This window comes from Microcaecilia unicolor, chromosome 3 (genome assembly GCF_901765095.1).
Source record: "Microcaecilia unicolor chromosome 3, aMicUni1.1, whole genome shotgun sequence".
Taxonomy (NCBI): domain Eukaryota; kingdom Metazoa; phylum Chordata; class Amphibia; order Gymnophiona; family Siphonopidae; genus Microcaecilia; species Microcaecilia unicolor.
In genome coordinates, this window is record NC_044033.1 from 23,284,143 (window position 1) to 23,297,322 (window position 13,180).

Consider the following 13,180-nt stretch of genomic DNA (forward strand, 5'->3'; position numbering starts at 1 on the left):
CGAAAACATCCAAACTGGTATTTTGAAAACCAATTTTTAGATGTCTTTCTATGAAGTCCATCAGAAGTGCCTTCTGATGGACTTCATAGAAAGACATCTAAAAATTGGTTTTCAAAATACTAGTTTGGATGTTTTCGTGAGAAAAAAACGTCCAAATTCAGATCTAATTGGGTGATCTAATTGAATCACAAGGGGGCTTGTCGGGGTCGTGTTAAAGGGGAGATCTGGGTGTTCCTAACACTCGGTCGTTTTTCAGCCATAATGGAACAAAACAAAACCGTCCAGGACTAAAACTAAGACGTTTCGAGCTAGACCTGGCATAAAAAGGGTGCCCTAAATGACCAGATGACCACTGGAGGGAATCAGGGGTGACCCCCTCCAATACCCTCCCCAGTGGTTACTGACCCCCTCCCACCCCCCACAAATTTGAATACAAATATGATTTAACAGCCTCAGATGTTAGAGCCAGGTCTATTAGAGCAGCATGTAGGTCCCTTGAGTAATGGAGTGGTCAGTACAGTGCAGTGCACCATGGAGTGGTGGACTCTGGTTCCTTTCTTCCTTTACCTGTCACTTTTGTGGTGGAAACTGTGAGCCCTCCAGAACTTACCAGAAACCCACTGTACCCACATATAGGTGCCCCCTTCACCCATAAGGGCTATTGTGTACAGCTGTGGACAGTGGGTTTTGGGTTGGTTTTGGGGGACTCCGCAGACAAGATAAGGGAACAGCGGTGATGTGTACCTGGGAGCATGTTTTTGAAGTTCACTAAGGTGCCCCATTTATCTCCTGGGATGTCTGGGAGACCTATCTACTAAAAATACTGGCACCTCCTACATCCCAGTGGCTTCATTTTGTACGTTTTTCGCTTTGACTTTTGTTTTTTTAATGGACTAAAAAAACGTCCAAAGCACAAAACCTTGTTAGAAACAGTCATTTCAAAAACAAAAGATAAACGTTTTTCTTTTTGGAAAATGAACTTCTTTCTTATTCAGATTTTGTGCGATTTTTGCAAAACGTCTAGTCAGACTTAGACGTCATGTCAAAAATGCCCCTCTAGGTGTGTTCTGTGCTAAGGGCCATATTGTATATATTGGGTATAAAAAATCCATGCGGAATTAAGCATATTCTATAAGATTTAGGCGTGGTGTATAGAATACGCTTAGTCAATACCGTAGCGCCTAAATCTGTGCACACCCATTTACACCAATAAAAACCTGGTGTAAATCCTTGACTCGTATTCTGTAATTACACGCGGAAATTTTTGAACGCCCATAAACATGTCCCTTTTAAGCTACAGGGGTTTATTTTGAACTGCGCACTTTGCAATTTAGGCGCAATTCTTCATAGAATACGCTTAGTGATTTCCACACATAAATTGTGATCTTTGCCAATTAATGCTCATTATTGATTAGTGCTGTTAAAATTCTGATTACCTTCTTGCGCCAATCAAATTATGAACGTATCTCTGCGCGGAATCTAGGTGCCATATACAGAATCCAGGGGCAGTTGGTTAATACAGCTATATCGCTGCTACATGAGAAAATTGGCATATGGCCATTAATGGGTATAACGGAAAATGGGTCATTTTACTGCCATGCTAAAAATGGCCACGCTGGGGGTAGGTACAAGAAAAAAAATCCGCCAAAAGACGGAGAACTCAAGACACCCCACGGAAAACAACAATATAAAATAAAAGTGGGAGGACGACCAAGGATGCAAAAGACTGAGAAGATAGTGCAGGCCACTTTTTAATGCAGCTTAATAAAAGGACAAATTGATTTATTTATTTATTTAGATCATTTATACCCCGCTTTTTACCACCGTTTAGCAGCCTCAAAGCAGCTTACAATGAACTAATGAAACAATTACAATGACAGTAGAGAGGGTAGAAGGAACAGAGAAAGAGAGGAAGGGAATATAAATACAATATTTAAACAAATAAATAGGCAGGGAAAAGAAAGCAAGAAGAAGAGAAAATAAGGACAAATAAATGTTTATAAAACAGTTCTATGCTTTCAGATCAGAAGGTGCGTGTTCATTATGAAAATTTTACCATTTGGCAATTTTACTTAGGGGGAGACTTGTTTGCACTGACTATGGTATATTACAAAATAGATCCGATTCACACCTAATTGGTTCTAGAACAGTACACTCAGTGAATCTCTAATACACACTCACAACCACTGCATGCCTGCATTTATACTCACTTGGTTAGCTTTAACCGAAAAATACTTAAGGCTCACAGTGAAAAAATAATCATAGGTAAAAAAAAAAAAAAAACTCTCATTGATCAAATCGTGGTGAAATCATCAGAAACCACTTATCTTTTTGTCCGTGCTCCTTTGCTCCATGGATACTCAGTAAGAGTGAGGTCCCAACGGACCCGTTTCGCTTCCACTTTATCAAGGGTCCTCACCATGCGACCGTGGGAGCCTGGGAGCTGCTAATGCAAATTCGCACGGACTATGGAACAATGTGCCAAGTGATACCTGAAGCAAACGCAATAACATGTAGAAATATCCAAGAAGTGCTATTTTTCTCTCAAGCTTGTGATTTACTGTACCACGCTCAGGGGTCCTTTTACCAAGCTGCGGGGAAAAAGGGCCCTGCACTAGCAGCGGGGGCCATTTTTCACGTGTGCCAGGGCCCTTTTTAGCACAGTGGGTAAAAAAGCCACAAGACACACATGGCCATGCGGTAAGAGACCCTTACCGCATGGCCATGAAGTGGGGAGCCCTTACCGCCACCCATTGAGGCAGCCATAAGGACTCCCTCGCTAACCCGGCGGTAACCGGGCAGAGCATGGCGGGTTATCGCCGTGCATGCCATTTCCAAGGGTTTTCTTTCCCCCCCCCCCCCTCCCCCCCCCGGAAATGGCACACACTCTGGGCGGGACTACCGCTGGCAGCCATGTTGGGCTGGCGGTAGTCCCTTGAAGAGCGAGGGTTAAACCCGCATTGGGCTTACATCTTTCTGTAAAAGGGGCCCCTCAGAGCTGTGGATGTTATGGGGTTAAAAAAGCTTTTTAAATTAATCAGTAGTAGCAGATTGTGAAACTCCTCAAAATTATTATTGCTCATTGTAAATAGTTTGTAAATATTAAAGATAGGTATCTCTTGTTGCTAGGATGGTAAATTACACATCTGAAATATTGAACAGGAATGAACCATTAGTAATTTCTTTATAGAAATTAGAGCTGTGTATTCCTTAGTACTTTCTGCTAGAATGTTAGAGCGTACTGTAAAATTGCAGTGAAAGTAGTTTGTGTGTGTGTTAAGTCATTCAATTAAAATAAGGCAGAAATTCTTTAGAAGTTCTATCCTTCTAATGACTACTTAACGTTTTAAGGGCACATTCCAAGTGGCTGTAAATTAATCAGGAATCGTTCCGACTGTAAGGATATAGACTGGGCAACTTATACGTGCGTGCTAGGATTTCAAGTTTTTGGTAAGTAGCATTTATAATATATATTATGCAGGACTGTCATTTAAACTAAAACATGTATGTCAATTGTTTGAAGACTAGCATAATAAACTTAGGACTTATTCTATCCTTGCATGAGAAGTGTCACTTGCTTTCAGAATTTTAGGGGTCTCCCCCCCACCCCTATTGGAAGGACGGACAGGTTATATGCTGACAGCCAAACAATAAAATCTCCATAACTCAGAGAATGGAGAGGCTGAGGGCTATTAGTGTAACACTTTGTCTAAGTGGGAGGAGGTTTGGGAACCTTTTACTTCAAAATGTTCATTTTAATTGCCGTCTGCAGAAGCTTTAAGAGGTAATGTGATGGGGTGGTTTTGTTTTTTTTGGTTTTTTTTTTTTTTGGGGGGGGGGGGGGGGGGGTTCTGTTTTCTAAAAATTATACTACATTATGGAAGTTTCTAGGTTGTGTTTGGCATTGGAGCCGACTCTGTGGGTGCCGTTGGGTGCTTGAGCACCTCCAATATTGAGAAAATTCCTTGTATGTGTCCAGGGAGGGGTTATTTTCATTGGGCTTAGCACCCCCAATAATTTTGAAAAGTTGGCTCCAATGGTGTTTGGGTAACTACGTGTTCCCTTTTGGGACTTCTATTGCTGTTTAGTTTCAGTTATATGACTTGTTGTATCCGATCTATTTTGGGTTTCAGTATTGTGTCTAACTGTTTCATAAAGACTTCTTTAAATTTCAAAATCTCCATAACTCGGAGTATCCACCTAGTTGTACTGCTCTAAGGAGCTCTTTTACCACAGAGGGTAAGAAGGCTGAAAAAAAGAAATGACCGTGCAGTAAGTTTGCATTTGACGCACAGCAGTAAAAATACAGAAATGAGGGGGTCTTTTACTAAAGTACACTAGCGTTTTTAGCGCGCGCTAAAATACGCATGTGCTAAACGCTAGAGGCGCCCATAGGAATACATCGACGTCTCTAGCGTTTAGCACGTGCCTATTTTTAGCGCACCTTAGTAAAAGACCCCCTGAATTTCCATAGCGCTGGAAATGTCACACGCTGGAGGCGGAGTTACTGCCATGTTGCTGCAGTAGCCCAGCGGTAGTTCCAGATTGGGGCACAGCAAGCCTGTTGCCACACGCCATCTCTAAAGGGCCTGTGATATCAAGTCTCCTAAGTAGAAGGTATTTGAGCTCTAAGTGTCATAGACATCTGACGCCTTATGAAAGTTAACCAATTGTCCATTATGGATTGCCATTAATTTGGTCATCTGTATAGTTCAGTTTTTGTAATATTAGATTCATGTATAAGAGCCCGGCTAGGGCACTTCAGCTTGGAGAAAAGGCGTCTGAGAGGAGATATGATAGAGGTCTATGAAGTAATGAGTGGAGTTGAACGGGTAGACGTGAAGCGTCTGTTTACTCTTTCCAAAAATACTAGGATTAGGGGGCATGCAATGAAGCTACAAAGTAGTAAATTTTAAATGAATCGGAGAAACATTTCCTTCACTCAACGTGTAATTAAACTCTGGAATTCGTTGCCGGAGAATGTGGTAAAGGCAGTTAGCTTAGCGGAGTTTAAAAAAGGTTTGGGCGGCTTCCTAAAGGAAACGTCCATAAACCGTTATTGAATGGACTTGGACTTATACGGTCTGTACCAGAGCCGATGATGGGAGGCGGGACTGGTGGTTGGGAGGCGGGAAATACTGCTGGGCAGACTTATATGGTCTGTGCCCTGAAAAGGACAGGTACAAATTCAAGGTAAGGTATACACATATGAGTTTGTCTTGGGCAGACTGGATGGACCATGCAGGTCTTTTTCTGCCGTCATCTACTATGTTACTATGAATGGACTTGGGGAAAATCCACTATTTCTGGGATAAGCAGTATAAAATGTTTTGTACTTTTTTGGGATCTTGCCAGGTGTTTGTGACCTGGATTTGCCACTGTTGGAAACAGGATGCTGGGCTTGATGGACCTTTGGTCTGTCCCAGTATGGCAATGCTTATGCACAGAAGGAATACCGATTTGCTTCCAAGCTCTAGCCAGAGCTAACTTGCTAGCTGTAAAGCAGAAAGATGCAAACTTATGAAGATGAGGTTTTACGCCCACAGGCCTAAAGTGTAATAAGCAATGCTCTGCACTTTTTGAGTAGGTAGCCTCTGTTATATGTTACAACAAAAAAGGAGGACACACACCTTCTACAAAAAAATCAAAGAAACAATGAGGGTGAAGAAGGATGTTACAAGAGAATCAGACCAAAAATGAAGTCCAAGCTTCTAAAAACTCTTTATTCTTCAGCAGTTCATCAAAACATGTACGGTCTTGACCAGCCAAAGGCATGAATAAACTTGACCCTACAGGGGCCAGGTTTCAGCATAAACCCTTCTTTAGGGGTCTATTGATCACAACAAAACAAAATTATTTATAAAATCATATAACAGACAAAAAACAAAATAGAAAGATCTTCAGTCTCAAGTCCCCTTCTGCCCTCCATAAGATATAGTCCTTAATTTGTATATACATGAATGTGTCTCTCTGAGGGAGCCCATACTTCTCACACAATTCTAAGAAAGAGATACCTTCACTGTCCTCCCAATTTTGGCCCAGGTTGAATAGGCCTTTGTCTAGCCCAAGCACTGTATTTCTGGTCTATCTTACCTGGTATAAATCCCAGTGCATAGTGGAATGCCGTTTGTGAGAAAAATCCTATCGGAAAAGAATTTGTCCTGTAGTTTTTTTTCCAGGTGAGCAGGGGTTATCCCTGTTGTTTCGGAAGCCAGGGTATTGCTCATATTGGAGTTTCTCCTAACTATCTCCGTTCCATTTGCACCCATATTTTCGAGGAGCTGCTAACCCATTTGGTCAAAAATCTCAGTTGAGCAGCTTTATGGTAGAAATTAAAATTGGGAACCCCTATGCCTCCCAGGAGCCTTACCTGATACATCACTGATCTTCAGAACCTAGGCAGGTGTTTCCTTCATACAAAAAAAGATGATTATTCCATTAAGTCTGGCAAAGAAAAATTTTGGTAGAGGCACAGCTTGGGTATAAGTATCATCTTTACTGCCTGAACTCGTCCAAGCCAGAAGATATTAAGCCCTTCCCAGAAATCTAATTCCTTAATTTTAGGGGAGAAATTTGCTTGATGACCTAGTTATATTGATCCCTAAATATCTAATATACCAATGAGCCCATTGAAAAGAAAAAATATTTTGTAGAAGAGCCACCCCCAATTCCCCAGCAGATAAATTTAGAATTTCCAGTTTAGACATATTCCCCCAGATTGTATAAAGGTTGCACAAAATTGAGCACAGATCCTAGATTGGCACCCAAAATAAGTAGTTGATAGGCTCCAATGACTTAATTATTGGAGCTAGTAAGCACTTCATTTTCACTAATTATGATTTGAGCGTCAATCAGGCGTCATTTATTTATTTGCTGCATTTGTACCCCACATTTTCCCACCTATTTGCAGGCTCAATGTGGCTATTCTGTAACAATGGACACCTCAATTGGATTGCACGCAACTTAAAAGGGCATGGCCATGGGCGGGTCAGGGGTATTCATAAAAGATGCACACAGTGTGGCAGAATAACGGGGTTCTGCTCCCAATATGTGAGCCAGGATTTACACCAGGTTTCAGCTGGCGCAAGTCCTTGCAGGTAAAGTTAAGCACCAAATTCAGCACTCAACGCTATTCTGTAGATTGTTTATCCCGAAGCATGCTTTATAGAATAGCACTGAGTGCCGAGTTTTATCGACACCGAATTTTCTGTGTCATTTATAGAATCTGGCCCATTGGCTTTAAAGCCCGCTACTCGAACAATTGTGATATCTTGGGATAAGGATTCCTCTGTTTCGTTTAGGAAGGAGGACATCGTCGGCGAAAAGCATAATTTTACTTTCATCACTACTACTACTATTTAGCATTTCTATAGCGCTACAAGGCGGGCCCTAAATGCTTGTGGTAATGTGCAGATACTTTCTGACTAAAAATGCACATTGGGAGAGCCATTGCCCATCCCTGGAAGCAAGTTGTTAAGAAATAGAGGTACCTTTTGGGTTCTACTGGGTACTTGGTCTCCTAGTCTGCCCAGTTTGAAAACATGTCAAACTCCTATGGACCTTGGTCTGACTCAGCATGGCCTCATATCTTATGCATGCATAAAAATAAATTGTATTCCCATTGTAATAAACAAATGATAGGCAATAATTTGCACAAATATGGGAGACCATACAGACTACCATTGAACTATGCATATGTTTTAGTACATCAAATGTGCATTAGAATCAGTATTTTGCACGGAGGTTGTACCTGGGATCTGAAGGAAGGAACATTGTGCTGCATTCTTTTGTGGAAACATTACAAGATTGATGTTTAAAAGGCCAGAGGAGATGCTGACTTTGGCAAAACATTTGTTGGCCCGGTGCCTTATCTTCTGCCTAGTGGGATAAATCTTTGGTACATCCTGTCAGTCTAGACTGGTGTAGCATAATGATAAATAAGGAGAAATTTACCCATACCTGATGATTTTCTTTCCTTGAGCCCCGCTAGAGGTCTAGGGCCCATCCCAAAGACGGTGGTCTGGTAGTCCTTAGCTTTGGACTGCCCTTTCCTATTTGTCATATGTAGTTTTCTTTAATGTTCTGGGGTCTACAGAGGGGTCCCCCTGTTAATAATGTTCTCCATGTGTATATAGGTTCCTCTAGTTTAGGCTTGTCCAAGTTAAGTTCTCAAGGGCTGCAAACAAGCCAAATTTTCAAGATCTTCCTAATGAATATGAAGGGCCATATATCAAGAGCAAACTAAACTAATATGCATGAGAAAGATTTGCATGCCTACTACATCCACTGCATACAGATCTTTCTCATGTATATTCATTAGAGACATCCTGAAAACCTAATCTGCTTGCAGCCCTCAAGGTAGTGGTGTACCTATGTTGATTCCCCCCCCCCCCCCCCCCCAGGGTCAGATCGCTGCTATTCCCCCCCTCTCCCCCCCAAAGCACACCACCCCCACCACCCTTCCTCCCAGTAAGGGGGTACATGGAGCAGTCGTGTGGCTGTCGGCTCTGCCGTTCCTCTGCCCTGGAACAGGAAGTAACGTCAGAGGGGGCAGGGGGCCGGCAGAGCCGTCAGCCTCGTGACTGCTGCGTGCACCCCCTTGCCTGCACCTGGGGTGGACCGCTCCACTGCCCTGCCCTTGGTACGCTACTGCGTGAAAGGCTAAACTTATACAAGCCTGCTTTACGGCTCCTTTTACTAAGCGGCGGTAAGTCCAACGCAGGTTTACCGCTCACTATACAGGATGTACCGCCCGGCTACAGTAGCAGCCCAGCGGTACTTCCCACCCCTAGCGTGGCATCATTTTCGGTGCTATAAAAATTTATTTATTTTTGTAACGCCAGAGTGTACCTGGCAGCAATAGGGAGCCCTTACCGTCACCTCAGTGGGTGGCAGTAAGGGCTTCCCCCCCTCCCAAAATGACCGAGCGGCAAGTGCTTTACTTGCCGCATGGCCATTTCCCTTAGGAAAGTGTGACTTTCCTTTTACCAGCTGCAGTCAAAGGAGGCCTTGACACGTGAAAAACACGCACCGATACCAATGCAGGCCCCCTTTTGCTGCAGCTTGGTAAAAGGGAGCTCTTAGTTAATTCTTACCTTTGGCATTAGCATACTAGAAATATCTTATCGGATGTTATACTGATGGAGGCAGAGACTCTTAAGTAAAGGAAATTATCAGGTACAGGTAAATTTCCCTAACTGTATATTTCATAGTACGGGTAATAATTAATCAGTTCAGAAATAGGAAAAATATCAACTTTATCGAACTAAAGAGAAAAAACTATTAGTTCAGATCTTATAGTTTGCAATGCCTGAAAAGGCAAAAAAGAAAAAAAAAAGGCAGAGGAAACCTTCCTTTAAGAAATCTAATAGGATATCAGTAGTGGTAAAGGAGAGACACAAACATTCATAATAAGTTACCTTACACCTTGGAACTTCTACAGAGAAGCCTGAGAAAAGAAATGTGCCCACAACAGATAGGGCAACAGATATATACCGTCTGTTGTTATAAACAAATCTGGGAAAACAGAGGTTCTTAAATCAAAAACCATCTTCTCATGAATTCAGAAGGTGGTTTGCATGAGAAAATCTCTGTCCACCTCCAAAACTATAAAATAACCAGCAGAGTCACAGCAACATGATCTTTTTCCAAAGATTATTTTTTTAACAAATATAATGTATCCAAGCTGTCCAGCATTAAATGTGTTCTACATTTTCTTTAGCTTTCCTTTGTGAAAATAAAATATTTTTGAAGTGAGAGAGAAAACATCAGGGCAGTAGCCCAAGTTTGCGCTAAATATTTCTTTAAAGGTTTTTTGGTCAATGCAAAATGTACTGTACCTCTGACTTTTAACATGGGATTAGTAGCATGGAATGTTGCCACTATTTGGGGTTCCGGAATCTTGTTATTTCTGGGATTCTGGAATCTTGTTACTCTATGGGAATCTGGAATGTTGCCACTATTTGGGATTCTGCGGGGTAGTTGTGACTTGGCTTGGCTAGTGTTGCAAACAGGATACTGGGCTAGTTGGACCATTGATCTGACCCAGTATGTTCATGCATTTTCTCTCGCTTTTAGTGATGAAAAGGGTTTGCTTGTATGATAGAACACATATTTGTCTGTGTCTTAGGTGTATGGCCCGAAGGATCAGACGGAACAGATATTAATGCTGTTGTGCGATCACATAACAGAAGAGTGATAGCAGTCGCAGATGATTTTTGCAAGGTTCATTTGTTCCAGTACCCATGTTCAAAACCAAAGGTAAGGAAGCCCTCTGTGTAACACAGAGGGCAGATAACATTGGCTGAGCCCTCGCCTGTGTTATCAGAGGGTGTTGGGAATTTTGCTAAAGAGGGAGGGGGGTAGGCTGAGAGAGGGAATTAGTGAATATCTGGGCAGAAGAGGGAAAAAATGGGGGAGGCTGAGGGATTAGTGGAACAAAGGGAGTTTGAAAGGAAAAAGGATTCAGGATTGGTGGGGACAGTTTGGAAAGCGGGTTCTTGCTGGGGAAGGTGGAATATTCTAAGCTGAGTGGGAAAGATGCTGCTTGTGTGAAGCCGAGGGCAGAGTGAGGTTGTGGGTTCTCACTATATAGTTGTTTCAGAAATTTATCACAAGTTTGTGCTGTAAGAAGGGGCAAAGGGGAGGTGCAAGGATTTACACTAAGTAAACCCTGGTGTAAATCCTGGCATCTAAATTAGGTGGTGCGCATAAGTTGTAGGAATGCCCCTAATCTGCCCATGACCCTTCTATGGCCGTGCCCCCTTTTCGGAGCCATGTGTAAAATTCACGCGAGAATCCGCGCTACTACACACGTAAATTTCAATTAAGGCCAATTAGTGGTGAAAATTGATTAGCACCCAATTATTGGCGTTAATTGGCTCGTTCAATTAAATTGTGCATAGACTTTCAAGGATAACATACAGGTACTTTGCATTATATAAGCAACATATAGGTTCCATTTTACAATGCTTTTCTTTTTCTTTCCTCTGTTTTTTTTCAATAGGCCCCAAGTCACAAGTTCAGTGCTCATAGCAGCCATGTTACGAATGTTAGCTTTACCCACAATGATGGCCACTTGATTTCAACTGGAGGCAAAGACATGAGTATCATTCAGTGGAAGCTAATAGAAAAGGTGTCTGTATCACAAAATGACAATACAGTAGAAACTAATACTACCAAAGCAGCCATCCTTGCCATTCAAGACCTTGAATATCAAAGTCCACCTGCTTCTGTTGATGAGGTAGCTCAACATGAAAATGTGACGCTTGGTTCTCCTACATTAATGGAAAACAACCTGGAAGAGACTGTGATGACGAGTGAAGATCAGAGCGAGGAGCCAAGCGAAGAAGGTAGTCCATGTCAGGGTGAATCAAACTGTAAGGGGCCTTCACAAGAGACTAACGAGAAGCAGAACGGATTGACTGCTCTCCCTGGATCTGAGCAAATGGATTCTCCACAGTCTTAAGCACGGGTGGCTTGTTGGTTTTCCCACCCTTGGTGTGTGTGCTTTCAGAATGGGAAGAGGGTTTTAATGGTAGGAGGAGGAGGGGAAGCAGCTGAGTACCACGAATGCTCCACCTTGCTGGGTCTCTGTGCGGGTTTTTTAATCCGACCCTATGTTTCAGAACTCGGAGCTGATTCAACTGACAGGTTAGGTGAGGAACTGGCCAAAGCTAGTAGTGGGACAAAACTGTAGATTCTTGATACTTTTTACAGTTGGTATCCAGACGTGTGATGCATTGTAAATATTTGGTAAGGGAGTTTGGATGAGAAAAGGCAGTTAGCAGTGGTGTGCTTCTCAAGAAAATTTGTGAAGCTGTAAAAAGAAGCGCTACTGAATTGAATATGCTGTTTTCAAAGTGCACCCTCACACGAAATGAACAGTTCAACCCTTAGTGTTATTTTTTTTTTCTACAAGAAAATAAATTGCCGTAAGCATGTTATAACAGCCTCCTAGATGACAATTTATGCAACTTAATTTTAAACAGATTCTGGACCAGCGTACATATTTACCTAAGGTGGTGCTAGCTGCACTCAGGTTCTCAAGGAAACATTTGCTAGTTTCCTGTACATAAACTTTGACCATTGAACAGCTAAAAATATATGGGTTCATTTGCACATATAAACTATTGGAACGTTCTCAAGGGGAAAAGGGCCTGTGGTCTGATAGTTAGCAAGTCAGCCCTCCTGACAGAGTTGAGCAATTTGTGTAGCCACATACATGAAATTTATCTCCAATATGATATGCCAGTTTCAAGCTTTTCTGGTGAATAACTTGATAAGAGGGGACATCTGAAGTGTTCAAATAGGTCTATAGTCTGAAAATTAAACTCATTTCCTTAAGAGAGAGAGCAGGGCTGCCAAGAGACAGAGCCAAGCCCAGGGCAGGGCTGCTGCAGCCGCACCCCACCTCCCACTTAGGACGCAGCAGCTGCCGCCTCCCCTCACTCGCTCAGGCTGCCACGGCCCCCATCCCCTCCTGCGTCAGTGCTTCTGCTCATCCCCAGCCTCCAGGGGGGGGGTGGGGGGGGTTGGCTCCAGGGTCTGTTTCTTTCCTGCTGCTTTGTGCCAGGACTGTGTTAACACAATCACCCGGGTCTCGACAGGAGCAGGAGAGAGACAGACCCCAGCGCCGGCCCTTCCCTTGGAGGCCAGGCCCGGGGAATTTTGCCCCCCTCTGCGACCCTGAGAGAGAATGCAAATATTGTGATTCAGAAACACCAGTATAAAAATCCCAGTTTTTCTTTTTGTTTGTTTTTACTAAATTAATGATTTTTTAAATCTAGTTTCCGTATAGTGAGCTTATCATTGACTTCTCATTCATTTCTACGACATGTTTTATCTAATATACTACTACTACTACTTAACATTTCTAGAGCGCTACTAGGGTTACGCAGCGCTGTACAATTTAACAAAGAGAGACAGTCCCTGCTCAAAGAGCTTACAATCTAATAGACAAGTGAACGTTGCAGTTACAGCACCCAGGGTGCATCATGACCTACAGGTTCTATTTCTTCTGCAACAGCATTATTATATTTGTATGTCAGACATACTGTACTTCACCAAGTATGTATTTTCAGGAAGGAGTGGAGAGGAGTAGCCTAGTGGTTGCTACTATTGGAGATTCTACATGGAATGTTGCTACTATTGGAGATTCTACATGGAATGTTGCTACTAT

The 13,180-nt window shown here is 42.5% G+C and overlaps 1 protein-coding gene across 4 annotated transcripts in view; it reads left to right on the forward strand.

The window, feature by feature from the left end:
• Positions 1–12,241, forward strand: part of EML4 (EMAP like 4) — a 391,221-nt gene extending 378,980 nt beyond the window's left edge. For all 4 annotated transcript variants that reach the window (XM_030195783.1, XM_030195785.1, XM_030195787.1 and 1 more), the window contains 3 exons: positions 3,352–3,450; positions 10,130–10,260; positions 11,006–12,241. In XM_030195783.1, coding sequence (XP_030051643.1) covers positions 3,352–3,450; positions 10,130–10,260; positions 11,006–11,467 — 692 coding nt within the window. In that variant the 3' untranslated portion in view covers positions 11,468–12,241. The remainder of the gene's footprint in view (positions 1–3,351; positions 3,451–10,129; positions 10,261–11,005) is intronic.
• The last annotated feature ends 939 nt before the right edge of the window (positions 12,242–13,180 follow it).